At 42.5% G+C, this 20838-nt stretch overlaps 3 protein-coding genes across 6 annotated transcripts; 2 read left to right on the top strand and 1 right to left on the bottom strand.

Annotated features, from left to right (window-relative positions):
* Positions 1–89: 89 nt before the first annotated feature.
* On the top strand, positions 90–1378 carry Rpl36al (ribosomal protein L36a like). 3 transcript variants are annotated; one of them, XM_048362290.1, is made up of 3 exons: positions 90–152; positions 554–677; positions 943–1378. In XM_048362290.1, exon 3 carries the CDS (start codon positions 960–962, stop codon positions 1278–1280), a length of 321 nt encoding a protein of 106 aa, XP_048218247.1. In that variant the 5' UTR covers positions 90–152; positions 554–677; positions 943–959; the 3' UTR covers positions 1281–1378. The 3 variants fall into 3 exon arrangements, with proteins under 3 accessions (XP_048218247.1, XP_048218245.1, XP_048218248.1); XM_048362288.1 differs by having other exon boundaries at positions 554–681; XM_048362291.1 differs by lacking the exon at positions 554–677 and having other exon boundaries at positions 105–152.
* A 2423-nt stretch (positions 1379–3801) lies between these two features.
* Lrr1 (leucine rich repeat protein 1) lies at positions 3802–12081 on the bottom strand. 2 transcript variants are annotated; one of them, XM_048362282.1, is made up of 4 exons: positions 11801–12081; positions 8290–8391; positions 5343–6064; positions 3802–4269 (listed from the first exon to the last, which is right to left on the bottom strand). In XM_048362282.1, exons 1-4 carry the CDS (start codon positions 11993–11995, stop codon positions 4029–4031), a joined length of 1260 nt encoding a protein of 419 aa, XP_048218239.1. In that variant the 5' UTR covers positions 11996–12081; the 3' UTR covers positions 3802–4028. The 2 variants fall into 2 exon arrangements, with proteins under 2 accessions (XP_048218239.1, XP_048218240.1); XM_048362283.1 differs by having other exon boundaries at positions 3804–4269; positions 8290–8388; positions 11801–12078.
* A 5850-nt stretch (positions 12082–17931) lies between these two features.
* Rps29 (ribosomal protein S29) lies at positions 17932–19414 on the top strand. The gene is made up of 3 exons (XM_048362119.1): positions 17932–18082; positions 18345–18444; positions 19317–19414. Exons 1-3 carry the CDS (start codon positions 18021–18023, stop codon positions 19323–19325), a joined length of 171 nt encoding a protein of 56 aa, XP_048218076.1. The 5' UTR covers positions 17932–18020; the 3' UTR covers positions 19326–19414.
* Positions 19415–20838: the final 1424 nt, after the last annotated feature.

Raw genomic sequence — 20838 nt, 5'->3', positions numbered from 1 at the left:
CTTTCCAGAAGCAGTCACAGACGCCTCGCCGTCGGAGGCCGCCGCCTATTGGCTGGTAATCCTGCCACTCGAGTTCAGTTCCTACTTCCGTTCGGCTAGTCCTTTTCCTCGGAGCAGCGTGAGGAGCGTGTCGTGGTCTCCGGGTCTCCCGGGTAAGTGCGGGAGGGCGGCCGTACCGGCTTCTTTAGGGGCTCTCACTGTTTAGAATCTCGGGATGATTAGACCCTTGTGGGGAAGCGAAGGCTAGGCCCGGCGTCCGGGCTTGGTTGGGCCCAGGAGCTGGCTCAGCCTTCGGCACCGGTGTGGGAGCATGGCGGCGGTGGAGCCGCGGTACACGTCAGCTGGCGGGGCTGCGGAGAGGAAGCGCGGAACCGGAGCCGCGTGTTCTTTGGAAAAGAAACTGGGCGGGTCGGAGCCCTAGTTGCCGTCTGGTACGGCCGCGGTCGCACCCTGGAACTAGAAAATGGAGGAAGCGGGTGGCGGCGGTAGTCGGAGGGGAAGCGCGAGTCCAATGTTGGCTGGAGAAAACCACCATCTATTTTTCTTTGCGCAGCCCGGAAGCTAGTCGTTAAACAGCGCAGTACTGCGGCCCTCAGCGCTGTGGTTTCTCCTCCGGAGGCTGGGCCTCAGTCTCCCGAGTGCATTTCCACGCCTGCCTGCCTGCCTGCCTATTTTTATTTAGTAAGTCTCATTTTATAAATATTTCCGTTCTTGTTCATGAACGCAGTGCTGGAGATCCAGCCTGAAGGCCTAGCATCTACCACCGTGCTAGATCCCCAGACCCAGCCAGTGACTTAAATATTCCCCAAAGGGGTTCACTTTATATGCGTTTATTCGTGTGGAAAAGGAGTACTTGGTTGATGAATTTATATTGTCAAATGTCGCTTTTTTATATTTTGGCATTTTCAGTGTTCAATGTTATATTTTATTCTCATTTTGCAGACAGCTCTACTGCAAAGATGGTCAATGTACCTAAAACCAGAAGGACTTTCTGTAAGAAGTGTGGCAAGCATCAGCCTCACAAAGTGACCCAGTACAAAAAGGGCAAAGATTCCCTGTATGCCCAAGGGAAGAGGCGCTATGATCGGAAGCAGAGTGGCTATGGTGGGCAGACCAAGCCAATATTCCGGAAGAAGGCTAAAACCACCAAGAAGATTGTGCTGAGGCTTGAATGTGTTGAGCCTAACTGCAGATCCAAGAGGATGCTGGCCATTAAGAGATGCAAGCATTTTGAATTGGGAGGAGATAAGAAGAGAAAGGGCCAAGTGATCCAGTTCTAAACTTTGGGGGGAGGGGGTTGGTATTCATTTTGAGGGGAAGATCTTGAAGCTACAGAATTACGTGATGGAAAACTAATAAATGACAGAAAGTGCCCATACTTTTAAGTGTCTTGGCTTTTTTTTTTTTTTTTACAAGGTGAGCACTTTACCACTAGGCCATATTCCCAGCCCTGTTTTTGGCTTTTTTTGATTGAAATAAGATGGCATGTTAGGGTCCTCGTTTTCTGAATTGTTGGTTTATTTGGAAGGTTAACTTCAAATGATCATTTTGCCTCTGAATCCTCAGCATATATAAGTGTAAGGTGACATGTGTTTCTTTCAATATGCTCCTGTTAAGGACATCAATCACTAAAAAGCTGGAGGGTGGGGTATGGCTAGGGTGGTAGAATGTTAACGCCTTTAGCACAAAAGCTCAGGGAGAACACCCAAACCCTGAGCTAAAAACATTAGTACCAACACGAGTTGGTATTTTTTACCTTTAAGGAAGACAGAGTCATACCTCACTTTATAACTAGGTTACACTGAATGATATAGGGGAAAGATATTCTCAGACTTCCTTCTGATCCACTAATCCATCTCACCCCTATTTTCAACTGGGGATAGTTTCTAGACTTCCAGTAGAAACCTGGAATAGAACTCTATTTTTCCCATACATATGTACATAGAGTAGTTCAATTTATAAATTTGGCATAGCAAAATTAATAGAGCCAGTAGTTTATGCCTGTAATCCTAGTTACTGGGAGATCTGAGGATCCAGATCCACAGTTCTGAAGCCAGCTTGGGCAGAAAACTCTTCTCCAATAAACAAAGCTGGAAGTGGAGCTGTGGCCCAAGTGGTATTGGCTTGCCCTGAGCAAAAAAGCTTAGGAATGGCACATAAGAAAAAATTACAATAAAGTTAACACTGCAGTATTGAGACAGTTCATCCTTTAACATGACTACTGAACAATGGGCTAGTGGTGATACACACACTGGGCAGATGGTTCATGTTCTCGGCAGGATGCCTGGTTCAGAAAACGAGTTCATTTCTGCTAAGTGTAATATTTAAAACAATCTTTACTTGGGAATTCTTGAATTTTCAAGGAAATGAGTCCCAATTAGGATACATTTTATAAAGATGGTTAATATGCAAAGAAAGGGTATAGAGAACCTGCCTCCAATCCCAGAATGGTAGTAAGATACTACAGCGGGTTTTCTCCAGTAGCTTTATTTACAAAAATAGATTTTTGAGGTTATTGAAGTGGTTTAGTAGGGAGGATGATCTGAAGTAGGGCAATGGGAATAGAACAGCATAGTACTGTTAGCTTCCAGGATTTAAAAAAATTTTTTGCTCTACATCATGCTGGTATAACTTTACATTAAACATTGTGACAAAAAGTTAAACACAAACGCACTTTAAAAGTATCAAGTTTTGCTCCCTCAGTTCGAAAGATTATGTGAAGGATATTATAAAAGTTAAAAAGCTGAGGTCTGTTACAAAGCAATTACTGCATGAAAAACAAATGGTATGCTTAGCATCTTAGAAGAACTAGTGTTTTTTCCCTCTCAGTTTTTGGAATACTTACATATTCAAAAGGTTTCTGGTTTTGGTTTTTTTTCTGGTACTGGAGCTTGAACTCTTCCTCAGAATTGCTTGGCAGACACTCTTACCACTTGAGTCATGTCTCTGGCCTTGCTTTCTGCTGGTATTTTGGAGTTGAAGATAAAGTCTAAGACTTTAGTCTCTGGTGGCTTTCAAGCATGATTTCAGCCTCTTGAGCAGCTAGGATTACAAGTGTGAGCCACTAGGACCTGACACTGAGAAATCTTGGGATTTGACCAAAGACTAAGCCCAAAATTTAATATATATTTCATAGCCTAAAGGTAATCTCACAGTATTTTCAGTATACCAAGAAGATTACGCTTTGACTAGGATCTGTCATAGGAAGATTAAGTTATGGAATTTTCCACTTGTAGCATGTCAGTGCTCAAAATATTTTGAATTTTGAAGCATTTTGGATTTTAGAAATTTTCAACCTGTGTGTAATTTTAATACTAAACAAGTGTTCACTGTGACTGAGAATATTAGTCCTGTAGAACATATTAATTGTATACAGAAACTCAATTTCCTTCACTGAAATTCAAGAAAGTTGATTACATTTCTTAGAACCTGGATAATTAGAATCAGTATCATTTTAACATTCCAAGAGTACTATGGGGTTAGATGCTGGCAGCTCATATCTGTAATCCTAGCTACTCAAGAGGCTGAAAACTGAGGATGGTGGTTTCAAAGCCAGTCTGGGAAGAAAGGCTGAGACTTATCTCCAATGAACCAACAAAAAGCTGGAAGTGGAGTTGTGGCTCAAGTGGCAGATTACCAGTCTTGAAAAGGCCAAGTTTGGACGCCAGGACCTGAGTTCAAGTCCCAGTTTTGGCACAAAGCAAAACAACAACAGAATCCTACAGGGCTAAAACAATCCTGGAAAATGTATTAACAGTTAATTCCATATAAAATAAACTTCTCATTTTCTGTTATTCTTTTGACACAGAATTTTGCTATATACCCAAACTGGTTAAGAACTTGAGGTGTAATCAGCTGGGAATGTACACATGTACCACCATGTCCTTTAAATTCATTTTTAAGGATTACAAATTTAGTCAAACAAGTATATGAAAAGATTTTTCATTTTAACACTGTTAAATCACAAACTGTACATGAATCCAAAATTGACCTGTGACTAAATGAAATTTCTTTGAGGTATCACCTTATTACTTTAACATATCAGAGGAATTTACATAGCAGGCTAGAGAACAGAAGTACGAGATAATAGGTGCTTCAGTTCCACCCATATTGTCTACCAAGACCACAGTGTGGGCAATGGAGTGTAGATTCATGGCAGTAGTTCCTTGGATGAAAGAGTTTAGACAAAATCTTCCACAAACACAGGTTTTAGCAGTATCCAAATCTTGGCAAAGATGGAAAGGAATGATATGAGGGCCATATGGAATCCTATTTGGGAAAAAAATGTATTGTGTTACTAAATTCAGAACCTTATATAATCATGACAGTTTACTAGGACCCTGAATTATAATGACAGAAGAATAAATTGCAACTTAAGGGTCAGTATATTATTTTTCCAACTGGTTAAAAAATGGGACAAATATACTACCAAATGGCCTGGATCTAAGAGGGTTTATAACCAATAACACTTAGGCAGAATCAAGTCACTGGTTCACCACATACATTTAAATTTCTAACACAGAAGAGGTCATTTTCAGAGATTCTTTGAACTAGTTGATATGGGGTAGGGTCTAGGGACCTACATCATTTAAGAACTTTTTATTTTCGTCAGTTGTATGGCTTGATCCTGGGGCCTGGGCCCTGTCCCCAAGCTCTTTTGCTCAAGGCTAATGCTCTACCACTTGCTATACATTTATTCAGCTATTAAATGTGTAATATGAGCCAAGTACAGAAGCCATCACATTTTTAGACTCTAGGGATTCAATGGAAAGTAAAACAAACTCATGCCCTCAGGAAACACACTATGAGAAAATCAGCCAACAAACAAATGTTTAAAAAAATTATATACACACATAACACAAGTTGTAAGTACTGTGACAATACCAAAATAAGCCATGTAATTAGGTAAATAATTTTGTGTGTGTGCATGTGTAGTACTGGGGTTTGAACTAAGAGCCTTGCATTTGCTATGAATGTGGTCTCTGTCATTCCTCCAACCCCTTTTCTATGCTGGCTATTTTCAGTAGGCTCTAGATTTATGCCCTGATGGACTTGCATGCTATTGTGCCCAGCCACTGGTCCTGACTAGCTCTGAACTGCAATCCTCCAATCTCCATCTCCCAAGTAGCCAGGATTACAGGTTTGAGAATTGAATCCAGCATTGAATAGAACTTCTGAAAGGTGGAACAAATAAGAACTCTCTGGAATGACGTTTGGGCAGAGACCCTAATGAAATGAGAGTGTGCACAGAAATTCTACTGAAAAGTTCTATTAGACTGTAACTATTACTGTCCGTTTCATGAGAATACTAGGCACCACATTTATGACTATGAAGGTCTTACCTATTATTTAGTACTGTTCGTGCAGACAATTCCAGTAAAGTTAATGGTGCTTGCAGCTTTATAGTTGGAAGGGCTTCTGGTGGTTCAAAAGTATTGCCAAAAAGATCCAAATATTCAAGGGATAACATTTTAAATTCACTAGGTAAAAATGGAAGCTTATTTCTAGCTGCTGATAAAAAATGAAGGTTTGTTAGCTGTCCTATCTTGAAGGGAAACCGAATCAGTTGATTGTCATCAAGTTTTAAATCTGTAAGTTCTTGAAGTTGGCAAAACTGTATTGGAAGTGCTTTGATTTTGTTTTTGCTGAGATCCAAACTCCGAAGTGACTTTTGGAGCGTACACTGACATAAGGCCACACTAAAAGACTCCAAGTGATTGTCGCTTAGGTTAAGTTCTTGAAGGTGTATGAGGTCTCCAATTGTAGCTGGAAGTTTTTTAATATGGTTGTGACTCAAGTCCAACTTCCTGAGGTTTTTTAAGCAAAGCATACGCATATCAACTCGAAGAAGCCCACAATAAGAAGTTTGAAGATGTTCCAGAAAATGGGGAAAACTCTTGGTTACAGGATAGTCTTTTTTGGTTGTGATAAGCATTTTGGTTTTAAATTTTTCAAATTCTGAAGTCTTCACTGGTGTGGGTGTTGAAAGTTGTGTGTTGATACAGCAGCCTCTATAAGCCAGTCTCATAGCTGAAAGGAAATCCTTTAAGTTGCTGGCATTGGCCTAAACAAAAAAAAAGGCAAATAAATATTCCATTTTAGATAATGCACATATGGCTAGTTCTTCATGTAAAAAATTCTATAGTAACGGAGCACTTGTTTAGGAAGTGCTAGGACCTCAGTATAAACACTACTACTGCCAAAAGAAAAAAAGAAATCTTTTCCTGGTGTGTTACCACATGTCTAAATCCTACTACCTAAGACACTGAGGTAGTTATTAAGATCATGAATTCTAGGCCAGTCTGAGCTATGTGGTCTCAAAAAATAAAATAAAATGAAGCAATAAAATAGTAAAAAATAGGAAAGATGAAATGAAGAGATTGGTCCCAGCTGCAGAGAAAAATAAACTACCATAACTAGCAAGTTAAATGGCACTTGAATTAAATCATCAATAAAAATAGCTAATATTTGTAAGATATTTAAGAAGTTTTTTTTCTAAGTAAAGGATGAGTGAACTTCCGGAAATTTGAGAATCTAAGTCTGCAATACTATTTTGTTGGGACAGGGCACTATTAAAAGTAGTAAAATAAGCAGGGCACTGGTGGCTCACGCCTGTAATCCTAGTTACTCAAGAAGCTGAGATCTGAGGATCAGGGTTTCAGATAGCCTGGGCAGAAGAAGTCTGTGAAATTCTTTATCTCCACTAAATTATCAAAAAAGCCAGAAATGGGGCTGTGGTTCATGGGGCAGAGTGCTAGCCTTGAGCAAAAGAAGCTGAACTTCTTTGTGTATATACAATTAATAATGGAAAAGTCTGGAGACCTATATCAAGAAAGTAAAATAGGGGGGCTGGGGATACAGCCTCGTGGCAAAGAGTGCTTGCCTCGTATACCTGAAGCCCTGGGTTCAATTCTCCAGCACCACATATACAGAAAATGGCCAGAAGTGGCGCTGTGGCTCAAGTGGCAGAGTGCTAGCCTTGAGCAAAAAGAAGCCAGGGACAGTGCTCAGGCCCTGAGTCCAAGCCCCAGGACTGGCAAAAAAAATAAAAAAATAAAAATTTTAAAAAATTTTAAAAAATTGAAAGTAAAATAGGGCTGGGAATGTGGCTTAGTGGTAGAGTGCTTGCCTAGCATGCATGAAGTCCTGGATTTGATTCCTCAGGACCACACACACAAAAGAAGCCAGAAGTGGCACTGTGGCTCAAGTGGTAGAGTGCTAGCCCTGAGCAAAAGAAACTCGGGGACAGTGCTCAGGCCTGAGTTCAAGCCACCGGACTGGCAAAAAAAGGTAAAATAGAGTAAACTGGCTTACTGACCAAGAAAAGAGTGAGAAATAATGGCAATGTCAGTAGCCCAGGGGAAAACTGATCACTTTTTTCTGAGGCAGAGTTCTAAATGAAGCAATAAAAATAAAGGTCAAATAGACAGAGAAAGAGGAAGGCCAATAGACTGAGTCTAGAAATTTGTCTATTTCATTTTTAAGTTGGTAACTTAACTTGGTAACTTAAGTTGTGGAAGGATATATTAATCACAAGGAAGCAAAATGATTATGTTCTATCCAAAAAACAATGTGAAGTTCAGGGTTGGAAAGGTAGCTCAGTCATACATTGCATGCTTGACATACTCAAGATCAAGGCTCAGGGCATAATGAAGGGGGGGAAAAATGAAGAGGAAGCCACTGTTCATACTATCTTGGTAGATTTTTTTCCCCTGGAAGTACTAGAGTTTGAAATCAGGGCCTCCTAGCTTGCTAGACAAGTAGGTCTTCTATTACTTGAAGCCATGGCTCTAGCCCAACCCTCCATTTTTGTGACTAGAGTTTGAATTCAGGGCCTTACACTTGCTAGGCAGCTCCTACTCCAAAAGAGGGAAGAGGAAAGAAAGAGCAAAAGAACATATAATTGTTTTAATGGTCTGTGTTTTTAAAATACTATAAAATACAAAAAGATTAATGTCATTGCATTTTATCTATCACACCAAATTTGTAATATGAGATTCAGCTGACAAAATATACACGTGTGCTATTTGCCAGAGAGTTCCTGTTAAGATCACCAAAACTCCCTCTTGGAAGCCATCTTGGGCACAGAAGCAAACCCAGTTTTACTCTTATCCAGTGCACCTCACTAAGGAAGCGTCTGCTCTTTAGAGGGAATAAAGCTGCCTCTGTGGCACATCGATAAGAGCCCATCTCTATTTAGCTATGTGGGCTATCAGGAAGCTTGCACAATTTTCTTCTGTAAAGAAAACACAGCAGGCAACTCAGTCATTACTGCCTGTAATACCATACCTTACTTAGACAGATATCCACAGGTGGCTCTTTTAACCTTACAGTGGCTTTCCCCTCATCCACAAATTTGGTGAAGAACTGCTCAATGTTTTCCTTTAGCTGCTTAAAACAAATCAGGGAAAAAGGGACAAAAATAGATATTGTTATTCAGTATTGTTACAACTACAGTGTGCCAGTCACTTTTCCAGGCTTTGGTTTGGCCTTTGGTCCTAAAGATGAAGTGTTTTAATTTCTTTTTTCCCTTCTTTTCTTCCTTTTTTCTTTCTTTTTATTTTCTTTTTAATGTTACCCAGGCTGGCCTTGAACTTTCTTTTTTTTTCATGTGGTACTGGGGTTTGACTCAGGTCCTTGTGCTTTCTCTTGGCTTTTCCCCCCAAAGGTGGTAGTCTATTACCAAACCACTCTTCTATATCCAGTTTTTGCTGGTAAATTGAACGTAAACGTCTCACAAAAGTCCAGGCTGGCCTTCAACTGTCATTCTCAGATCTCAGTGTCCTGAGTAACTAAGGCCCAGCTCACCTTGAATTTTTTATCTTCTTGCCTCCACTTACCCAGAGCTGGATTATAGTTATATACCACTATGCCCAGACCTGAATGCTTTTTACTGTGAAGGTTTGGCTGACTTTTTTTATTCATTTCATTTTTTGTTTTTATGTGGTAGCAAGCACTCTACCACTAAGTCACATTCCCAGTTCCTGGTTGATTTTGTTTTTTCCAGTCCTGGGGCTTGAACTCAGGGCCCGAGCACTGTCCCTGGCTTCTTTTTGCTTAAGGCTAGCACTCTTCCACTTGAGCCATGGCACCACTTCTGGCTTTTTCTATATATGTGGTGCTGAGGAGTCGAACCCAAGGCTTCATGTTCAGGAGGCAAGCACTCTACCACTAGGCCATATTCCTAGCCCTCCTGGTTGATTTTTTTTTTTTAAAGCAGTTTAGTTATAACTGTCTAACATGTGGTACATATTATTCTTTATCTGTCCAGACTCTTTCTTGCAAACAATCCCTACTTTTTTTTCGCTCCCCCAATTCTGGGACTTGAACTCAGGGCCTGGGCACTGTTCCTGAGCTTCTTTTGCTCAAAGCTAGCACTCTACCACTGGAGCCACAGCACTACTTCCAGCGTTCTCTGTTTATGTGGTACAGAGGAATCAAACCCAGGGCTTCATGCATGCAAGGCAAGCACTCTACCACTAAGCCACCTTCCCAGCCTAGAATCCCCTGTTTTTTGAATAACTGTTTATAGTAATAATAGCCAGTAGCACTTACTTGTTTTCATAACATCAAATCATTACTCTGGGGTATCAAAATAAAAAACTTGTGGTGCTTGCTACTGTTAACCTCAGAGCTACAATGACTGACATAAAATTGACTGAATTGCTTCTGCTTTTTACTGATTAAGCCACTATGTATCAGGTGCCTAGGACACAATGATGGCTAAGATTGGCATGGTAATTATACTTACAAAGTCAAATATCTGGCATGGAAATGTCACAATGAAATCTGCCATCTATAACTAATGTAGGCTAATAAAAAAAAGTTGAAACAAAATAAAGAATTTAAAGAAGATACAAATAAAAATTGAAAATCTGAGACAGCCATTAAAGAAATTGTTATAAGCATAACAAAAATTCAAACAAGTACAGGCAAGACAAAGGAAGGATCAGGGTGATGATGAGTGTCAGAGGGGAGCTGGATGGAACAGTATTCTAGTAGGAGAGCATGTATGCAAACCTGTGAAGGAAGGAAAGGCCTATAGTTCAGGATGGCTGTAAGGTTCCAGAGAAGCAACAGCTGAATAAAAAAGGGTAAACAGATCAGATCATGCATAGAATTCTAGATTTTGAAGCCAGGTGCCAACAGCTCAAGTGCCGCAGCACACACCCACACACATAAGTACACATATAGAACATGATTCTAAATATGGGACTGCTTGGGGGAAGTGAGGGCAAAAGAACACTGGAGGGCGAATCATTCTGAAATGTATTATAATCATGTATGATGACTGCATAAAGAATCCCAATGAAAGCTGATCAATTAGGGGTGTGGGGGTGGTTATCTGAAAAGAGCAGGGTGGGTGAATGAGATTGACAGGAGTTGGAGAATGTTTACTAGATTGGTACCATAGTACTAAGACACAGTAGTAAGCTGGCTGAATGACAGTAGTATGAGGCTTGGGCCTTGAAGACTAGGTTTTGGTGCTAAGTGTGGAAAGTACCTTGGAGCCATACCTCTAGTCCCTGTAGTTTCTGAAGTTCTTTCAATTCAAAAAATTGTATGAGTTCCACAAACAGAAGGAAATGCAGACTTCAATTACTTAGTATCAAACATTATTAGCTTGTTCTAAATGAGAGTAGTAATTTCTTCCCTCAACTAGGTATTCAGTGTGGAACATAACATCTAAGATAATTACATAAATTGTATAAAATCCAGTCAAGCCCTGAGCTTGGTGGCATATGTCTACAATCACAGCTACTCAGCAGGCTGAGATCTGAGGATCCAAGCCAGTCCAGATAGACAAACCCCTGAGATCTGATTGCAAATTAACCAGCAAAAAGCTGGAAGTAGATGTGTGCCTCAAGTGGTAAAGTGCCAGCATTGTGGGAAAATGAGGGCACCAAGCAAGAGTTCAAGGCTCTGATTTCCAAGCTCCAGTACCAATGCAAAAAACAAAGCAACTAGGATACTGAAATCTGGGGCGTGAGATTCAAAACCAGCCTAGGCAGAAAAATCCGTAAGACCCTTTATCTCCAATTAACCAGCAAATAGCCAGAAGTGGAACTGTTACTTACATGGTAGAGAACCAGTCTTGAGAGAAAAGGCTTATCCACAGCATGAGACCTTCAGTTCAAGTCCCAGTATTGGCATACACACGCGCACACAGGTGAAACCCAAGTTAATGCAAGATTGGGCGAACTGTTCCCTCATCTTTATAGTTGACATAAAGATACAGCAGCCACAAAGTAACAGTGACTGATAACTGAGAAAATCAAATTTTATAAACTTTGTGTTTTGTAAACTTTATTTCAACTTCTAACTCTAGAGTTTGCCACGGCCCTGCGGATACAAAACAAGCGCTGGACCTAATGGGTCGGTAGTGTTAACAATAACGATTTGGGATTCTATGTTTTATCTCTTAAGGTGGGGGGTACACACCAGAAAATAAGGTGGGAGAAATAATTTACTGAATGAAAATGCAGTTACGGTAGTTTCACGCATGCTGACAAGCTGTGGGCCCTAAGAGGGCGGGGCTGCTCTCATTGAACAGCGGCGCAGCAAACTGAGCAGCAGAACTGAGAAAAGTAACGAAAAAAAAGTTATTCCCAAAGTGTGTTTTACTTCGCGTCCGTAGGAAGATTGATAAGACACCGAGGGCCGTGGTGGTGGCGGTGAGCACAGGGGCCGAGTGCTCAGGAACTCCCACCACCACCCAAGGCGGACTGTAGCCTCCAGAAGAGTCGGGCGCCCCGGGAATAGCTGAGCCCCTGGCACTGCCTGCCCGCTCCCACCGTACCTTGTAGCGGGTTCCGTGCTTGTCCTTCATGGTGGAGACAAACAGGCAGGCGGGGTGCAGGCTATCGGGATCGCCGCTGGCTTGGGGCCGCTGCTGACAAAGACTTACTACGGCTCGGACACCCTTGCCCCGGTTCCTCAGCCCCAAGGCTGGCAAGTGTCGGCTGACCACCTCTACCTCGCAGTTTAGCTTCATCCTGCCGGAGCCCGGGCCACTGGGGCTAGTGGGCTTTGAAACGTCCTCCTTCCCGCCACACCGAGCAGCCGCTGGGGTCCTCGAGCGCTCAAGCTGCCCGCGGATCTGCCTGCTCGCTGAGTGCAGGTGTCCGGGGCTTTCTAAGTCCCATAGGAGAAATATTTCACCTTATCGGGTTCGTTTGACCATTGACTGTATTCATGAGCCTGTGGACCGCGCATGTCGACAGCTTGAGGACCGGACTTGGGTCCTTCTGAACGGGCGTTCGGCGAGGACGCCATGTCTCCGTGGGCGCGGCTGGGTGTGGTACTCTTGTTTACAGTGGGCTCCGTCCCACCTGTGAGCGCCCTCAGCCTCCATGGTTCCAGATGGAAGGCCGGTGTTAGTGTTTTTGCAACGTCGCGAGTTGTTATCCCAGAAGCCGGTGATGAGGACCTGACAAGGGTCAGCTGGCGGTATTTTGGTATCTCTGGAGCCACGTGCATGCCAGCAGTTAACTTGGCAGGCCCTGTCGGGCAGCTGTGACTCCGCGACGCGGGTGGTGAACCGTCTCCACTCGGGACCGATGCGGGACGCCTGCCACACCCGCGGGCCCTTCCCTTTCCGTTTGCATTTATTGAGCCAGAGAGCGCCCGTTCACGATTTATTCTTAAGTACCTCACTGTTTATACAAAGAAAGTGTTGAAATGTTGCCTGGTGAGTCCACGTTCTGAAAAGCATACTTGATTCAGAAAAAGTAATTACTAATATAATAAATTGCCACCACCCCCGTCCCCTCTACCTCCTTTAATATTCTCACCTACACATTTAGTTCTACTAAGCGTTTAGTAACAGTAACTCATGACTACAGAGAAAAACTACACACATTCTACAATTTAAAAAGACAGACTTTATAGGAGTTGTCTTCTTTAGTTTTTATATAGAAGGAAACAAAATGTCAACCTAAAGGAATACAAGAATATTAAATATTTAAACCTCTTTCTTTTTTTTCCTTTGGATCGGTTGTGGGGCTTGAACTCAGGGACCTGCGCCTGAGTCAAGGCTACTGAACCACAGCACCATGCTTGGTTTTTTGGTTTAGTTGGATATAAGAGTCTCACAGACTTATTTTGCCTGAGTGGGCTTTGACTCATGATCCTCAGATCTCAGCCTCCTGAGTAGCTAAGATTATGTTTGCATGTGGCTTACATAAACTCTTGATGAGTGACGATGATATGGTGGAAGTCCTTTATTTGTGTGTCTGAACATAGAACAATGAAACTGGCTGTAACGTTTTAAGAAAGGGTGTTAAGAGAGAGTGATAGGGTGAGATTCATCCAGATCCATTAGATACAGGTGTGACGATGTAACAGGGCCCCTCCCTTTTGTACAAGTAATGTATGTTAATAAAAAAATAAAGTACATATACACTTCAACTCAACATACACTTGTGAGCCAGGAAAATCTAAAGTCTTCTAAAAGCTATGGTAATTTTAATTAACTAGAATAGAAATGCACACATATCAAGAATACAAAAAGAAAAAGGAAAAAACAAAATGTTAGGCCCAGTGATGGTTGCTCATGGCTGTAATCCCAGTTATTCAGGAGGCTGAGCTCTGAGGATCATGATTGGAAGCCGGCTGGGCAGCAAAGTCTGTGAGACTCTTATCTCAAATAAATTACTGAAAGGGTTGGAAGTGGAGTTGTGGCTGACGTGGTAAAGCACTACTGGCCTTGAGCAAAAGAAGCTTAGGAATAGAAGCTAGGTCCTGAGTTCAAGATCCATTGAACTGACAAAAAAAAAAAAAAAAAAAAAGCAAACCAAACCAGCCTCCCCCCCCAAAAAACTTCAGTGCTTTATTGGCATTATTGAGGTTATTGAAGCATAGGTTCAGTGAAGAAACGTTAACTAACTGAAATATATGAAAGCTACATAAGAGTTCAGTGGTGGGTTTTGAAAGGATATGTCCTAGCCATCCCACGGGACCAGGCGGAGATCGTCATAGACAGGAGAAGAAGGTTCGTAAGGAGGTTTATTAGTGGGGCCATGTCTCCTGCTGCACCTTATCCAGATGGCAGCTTCTCTGGGGCTAAAGGGGAAGTAGGTAGGTGTTAATGGTGAGTGGGAGTGGCCTATTATAGTTCTAGGGCAGGGAATTTAGGTATGGGTGGATCTTGGGCTAATAGGAGGAGCTAGGAACCTGAGGCAGGGGAAATGCTAACAGGTTTAGAATAAAACAATGGTATGCACTGCCAAATAATTGTTAGGCTTTCCAAAATGATGTGAGGGTTCTATATACTTAATGTAATTTTCCCCCAGAGATGGAAATTGAACCCAGAGTTTCACAAGCACTAAGCAAGCACGCTACCCCTGAGCTATTCCCCATCCAGTACCCCAAGTACATTCAATGAAATTATCTTATTAAATCAAATTAAATAAGATACTATTTGACTACTTTTAGTTAAAAAACATAGCTCAAAGGTGTGGCTCTTGCTCCTTTTGGAATCCAAATCATAATATCCAGTTGGATAAATCTCCCTGGGAAATCCTCCTAGAGTACCTGGTAAATGGAAATCCTTGAGGTACCTCTTTCTGAAGGCTTAATCTTGTATTTTAAAACACACCATATTTCATCCAGCATGTTTGAGTGTTCATGGCAAGGGGCAAAATATTGCTATATGGTTATTTAATGTGTATATTCCCTTCTTCACTACAGTTTTTCTAGGATCTAAATCATGAGTGTTATATGCAAGGCCTAGTGTAATGTTTACATAGAGTAGGTGTTAATACCTATTTGTAGAAAGAATAATAATAGCATATGAATGTATTTGATTTTTATTATAGAAATGTTATTCATTCATTTAACAAATACTTAAGGGAGGAGTTTATATTGTGTTAGATTAGAGCAAGGTTATACTCAATTTATACTGCTATGTGTAAGTATTTGGGAAGGGAGAAGCTTCATTTCTTTATCTGGGGAGACAGTGAAATAAATTTTAGATGGTTATAAGATTTAAATAAAAATTGAGCTGAGGGCTTGGCTCAAATGGTATAATACTTACTTAGCCAGCACAAGGCCTTGACTTCAAATACCAGTACTACAAAACAACAACACAGCTGAAAGTGTAAAAGAACCACATGAAAACACAGTTTTTAATCTTCTATAGTGCTGGGAATTAAACATAGGGTCTTGGGTTGGGCCTGCTAAAGAGATACTTTATCACTGAGTCACATCAAATGAAGATCTTTAGGAATTTATATGGGGTGGGGGAGAGAAGTCGGGAGGGGGCGTTGTGAAAAGAGGGAGAGAAAGGGGGAAAGAGAGAAATTTCCTTTCCCATTCCTTTGAATTGAGAGACTTTTCAGTCCTTTGGACTCTAGGACCTACAGTAGTTGGCCTCCAGGTTCTCAGGCCTTCAGCTTCCGCCTGAGGTGCCTTTGATTTGTCTAATTCTGAAGCTTTTGGATTGAGTCTCACTATTGGTATCTCAGGGTCTCCAGGTTTCAGATGGCATGGGAGCTGATACTGTAATAAATTATCTGTTTGTCTGTCTGTCTATCTGTCTATCCATCTGTCTGTCCCTCTGGGGAACACTGAGTAACACAATATTGGTACCAGAATTGGTTCTCGAGACATTGATTGGAACTTCTTTCTGGAATTCGGTCCCTGATTTAATTATGCCTAAAATGCTATTATTTGCATAATACAGAGAAAACTGTCATAGAAAATAATAAAGGTTTAGAGATTTTTAATTCTTCATGGGTCCAAACTAATGTATATGATTCCTAGTGAGACATTTATCCAACATACTAGTCCCAAGCTTGGAAAACCATTAGCAAACTGTCATCTACAATTAAATCTGAAGACAAAACATTTCCAAAGTGTTAGAAACATATTTCCAGAATGCCAGGTATGGTTGTAGGCAGGCACAGTTAGGAAAACTCAAATAGTCTTTGAATATTGAGATAGCTGACAAGTACCCAGGCCTGTAAAAGACTCCATGTGGATACTACCTGCTTTCCCATCACCAGTGATCCCACCAGTAGCTAACAATGCTGTATAGACAAAGCCAAATGAACTGGCAGGCCAGTGTCTGAGTTGTTCTCACTCAGTCTAGATAGGAGAGCACACAAAGGTCCTGCCTCAGTTGTTCTCTTGAAAGATCCCTATAGGGAGGGCAAGTCTGGAGGTGGAGAAGTTTGTGGACATCCTAAGCAAAGCTTCTTCTTCTTCTTCTTCTTCTTTTCTTCTTCTTCTTCTTCCTCTTCTTCTTCTTCTAACTCAGGGAAGAGATGCTGGATGCTGTCTTTGAGCTCTTTTGCTCAAAGCTAGTGCTCTACCACATTGAGCCATAGCTCCACTTCTGGTTTTCTGGTGGTTAATTAGACATAAGAGTCTCAGAGACTTTCCTGCCTGGGCTGGCTTTGAACTATGAGGTTGAGATCTCAGCCTCCTGAGCAGCTGGGACTACAGGTGTGAGCCACTAGCTCCTGGCACATTTTGCTTCTTTAGTTGGATTACATATCATTGAGTCAAATAAAGTAGAAAGTGGAAAGGACTCTGACAGAATTTTGTTTTGTATTTGTACAGATTTTCAAGTGCTAAAAGCAGAAATCAAGGTTATATCTGGTTTTAAATCTCTGATCCAGCCAGGTGCTGGTGGCTCATGCCTATAATCTTAGCTGCTCAGGAGGCTGAGATCTCAGGATGGTGGTTGGAAGACAGCCTGAGCAGAAAAGTTCATGAGACTCTTATCTTCAATTAACTATTCAGAAAAAACTGGAAGTGGTGCTGTGGCTCAAGTGGTAGAGTGTTGACCTTGAGCACAAAGAGGTTCAGGGACAGTGCCCAGACCCCAAATTCAAGCCTGAGGACTGGCAAAAAAAAAAAAAAAAAAAAAAAAAAAGACAACCAAACAAAAAAGTAAAAAAAAACCCACAAAACTCTGATCCCTTCTTTTATTACATCCTAATAACTTAATGATTGCAGGGACAGAATAGAAAATACTAATTTTGTTAATTCATTTGTCTACACCTACTTGGTGGTAGAGATGGAACCCAGGGTCTCAGTCATATCAGTAAACTATGGTGTAATGTCCACGAGTTTCCCCCGCCTTCTGTTGAGGTGGCTGTTTTATATTTTTATTCTTAGACAATAGTGACAATGATTGTGCAGGGGTGGCCCGCAGAATCCTAGAAGTAATGTAGCTGAAAGAAGTTTTGTGTTTCATTGGGATGAAAAGAGATGTGAGGAGTGTGCCTGCTTGTGGCGGCGCGCGAGCCCCCTGGCGTGTGCGTGCTGTGAGTGCACGTTGCTGCGGCTGCGTGTCCGCCGGCGTTCGGTAGGGGTCAGTGTGCGCGATGGCTGTTGCGTGTGGGTTTCTTTGCCAACGTTTGTGAGCACTGGTTAAAAGTGGCCGTAGAAGCGTGCGTGTTTTCCTTTTGTGTGCGTGGGTAGTAAATAAAAGGAGTTTGTGTGTTGTTTGTCAGCCGTTGAGGCAAAAGGAGACCGTGTCTCGCTATGTTGCCCAGGCTGGAGTACAGTGGCTATTCACAGGCGCGATCCCACTACTGATCAGCACGGGAGTTTTGACCTGCTCCGTTTCCGACCTGGGCCGGTTCACCCCTCCTTAGGCAACCTGGTGTTCCCCCGCTCCCGGGAGGTCACCATATTGATGCCGAACTTAGTGCGGACACCCGATCGGCATAGCGCACTGCAGCCCAGAACTCCTGGACTCAAGCGATCCTCCGGGCTCAGCCTTCCGAGTAGCTGGGATTACAGACGCGCGCCACCGCGCCCGGCGGGCGGATCCGCGGCAGAAAGCTACTAGAGGTTTAGTGCTGCTGACGTCACCGTGGGCCCGCCCAGCCTGTGTCGGATTTGACTCTTCCCCCTTTCCTCCCCACCCCCGACAATGTTGTCATACTGCGCACGCGTCTCGTTCCAGCACTGCATTCTGGGTAAACTGTCTCAAAAGAAAAGTTTGAAGAGCGCATGCGTGCGGCCTTTCTTTCCTTTTTCCTCGTTGGACCTGTGGAAGCAAGATGGGTCACCAGCAGCTCTACTGGAGTCACCCCCGAAAATTCGGCCAGGGATCTCGCTCTTGGTAAGGGAGAGAATGTGGTTCTCGGGTAAGGGGTTGGGGGCTTTGAGGCTTCTGAGAATCCCAAGTAGAGGAGCCCTGGGGAGGCCCCAGGGCGGCGGGGAGGCTGACAGGCCGGAGCCGCCATTACAAGGCTGTGGTGGGGCTGCTAGGCCCGGCCCGCGGCGCCGGCGCGCTGGGCCGCGGGTGGGGCTGGGGCCTCCCCGGCGCGGGGTCCGGGAGTGCCAGCGACCTGCGCAAAGCACCATCTCCACATTTTTTACAGCCGTGTGTGCTCTAACCGCCACGGTCTGATCCGGAAGTACGGGCTCAACATGTGCCGGCAGTGTTTCCGCCAGTATGCGAAGGACATCGGATTCATTAAGGTAGGCGTCCGCCGGCGCCAGGCTCCGCTGCTGCGCCTTGCTGCCCTCGGGGTGGCAGCTTGCGCCTGCTGGCAGTAGCGCCATTTTCTGACGTTCTGGTTGGCTAGCCTATTCGTAGAGGATTAATAACGCAGTTGAGAGTTTAAGCAGTTAATAAAGTAGAGATGGCCTCTTTTGACTCATTTTTCGGTGCAGTTTGGTTTTGCCATCTCAACAGGCTTTCAGAACCTAGACAGTTAATAGCCAAGTATGCTAAGCACTAGTCCATATGCTTGGTTTTGTCGTATGCTGTAATGATCTTGAGATCTGGGGTCAGATAGTGCATTAAGTGTTCAGCAGTTTAATGGTTTTATGACCCTGATTGTGAGGCCTCCTTGGGTCCTAAAAATTAAATACTTGCCTCTCAGAAAATTGGAAGCTATATAATTGGAAGCTAATGAATTACCAACCTTTATACTTGGAATAAGTTAGCGAGGGGAGCCTATGTGTTAATGCCTTTGTGTTGTAGTTAGGGGATGTAAGTTGTGTGAGAGCTCAGGTGCAGTAGTGATAGCAAGTTGTTTTGTAACTTCAGTTCATGTCTAGTGTTAAAAGCTGAATTCATACCCCATGACTGAATGGTGCTAGCCTCTGGCCCTGCTTTCTCAGATTACTTAGTAGTCATTCTGAGGATTTGGTGGAGAATATTTTATGTAGTACTGTTTTGCATTGGAAAGTCTGAGGTAAGGGGCAAGAGTAACAGTATTTTGAACTACTTATTTCTCAGTAATTAATATGCGTAGTTAAAAAATGCTGTAATGAGTCAGTGTTTTTGAGAACTGGGTTGCACTTTTACAACATTTTAAAAATAATTTCCTTGTTTTTTTTTTCAGTTGGACTAATCGATCTTTGAATGGATTATTCAAGACATCAAGCCCAATGAAAGACCATATTTGTACATAAAATAAAAACTAAGGAAACCTTCAACTTATGCTTAAGATGACTAGTTAATTGGTTATAGAAGTTTGGTAAACACCAGTTCTTTTGTACTTTGAAAAACTTGTTTTGTTATGTGAAATGCCCTCTATTTAGAATACCCAACACAACAATCTTCAGAGTAATTGACTCACCTTGAACTGAGCCAGGGAGAAGTACTGAAAAACCGATTGGAGGTCAGCCCTGCATTTGCTCAGATTGTAGTCCTAGCTTTTGGCACATTTTTCAGAGGGAAGCTTGCAAAATAACCATTGTATGGCAGGGAGCGGTGACTGATTTTTGAGTACAGACATATTCCATCAAGGTAGAGGCTATGGATGATTCATTTTCACTTGGTGCAGGAGGGAACTATATTGTCCTAATTAGTGTAGCTAATCAGTGTGTGCTGGTACTGAGCCTTGGCTCTATGGCTCATGACTGGTATGCTGCCACTTGAGCTACAGTTCCACAAATGGATTTTTGCTCATTGCCAGTCTCTAGCTTTCCTTCTGGGGCTTGATTTTTGAGCCATGGTTCTCAGATCTCACCTCTCCAGTATTGAAGATTACAGGCTTGAGCTATTGGTACATGGCTAATCTGATTTTCTTCTACTCCTGTCAAGATGCTTTTAAACCATACATATTTTCTTATGGATCCTTAGGTCAGTTGGTTACAATGTCAGGTGAGTTTATCACAGCAGTAAGACCTAATTAACTGGATTTACTGCTTAGGTTCTGTGGGGAAGATGTTTCTAAATGAAGTTTTCTGTTAAATAAGTGGCTGAGGCAGAGTTAAGAAACCAGAAAGCCAGGAGCCACAATAGCTGTGGTTGAGGTGTAAGCTTACATTTAGAGTGAATGGGGTTTGCAAATTTATGAACTGCTTCTTGGGACTGGCTTTTCTGGTGGTTAATTGGAGATATGTGTCTCAAACTTAACTGCCTGAACTGGCTTTGAAATGCTGTCTTTGGATCTTTGAGTAGCTGGGGTTACAGGTGTGAGCCCGCGACCCTGCAATACTCTTTAAGTGAGTTTAGCTTACCCTAGTTGAGGTGGGAATGGTTGAGCCTAGTGACTTCTAAAGGGGGAGATGACAGTTTAAGGTATGGAAGATATAGTGTGAGGAATTGCTGGTGGGGCCTAACAAATATGAAGAATTCAGTTTGGGGCAGTTTAGGTTAACTACTATAGACATAAGTACGATTTATAAGTTGATCAGGAATCAGGAAAGTTTGGGCCAGCAGAACTTTTCATGGACCTGATAGCAAGCAAATTCTGTGAAGTGTGGCCTCTTACTGTAGGGTTCACAGGTTTGGGAAGGTGAGAATTGAGAAGAACAGGCAAGAAAGAAACTGAGAAATTGGTGTAGTAAAGAATGTTCTGAGCAGAGTGATCTAATTGCCTTTTTTTTTTTTTTTGGCCAGTTCTGGGGACTGGACTC

Source organism: Perognathus longimembris, chromosome 14 (assembly GCF_023159225.1).
Source record: "Perognathus longimembris pacificus isolate PPM17 chromosome 14, ASM2315922v1, whole genome shotgun sequence".
In the NCBI taxonomy this organism is placed as follows: Eukaryota; Metazoa; Chordata; class Mammalia; order Rodentia; family Heteromyidae; genus Perognathus; species Perognathus longimembris.
Note: the sequence above shows the minus strand (reverse complement) of the source record. Positions and strands in the feature narration are given on the sequence as shown.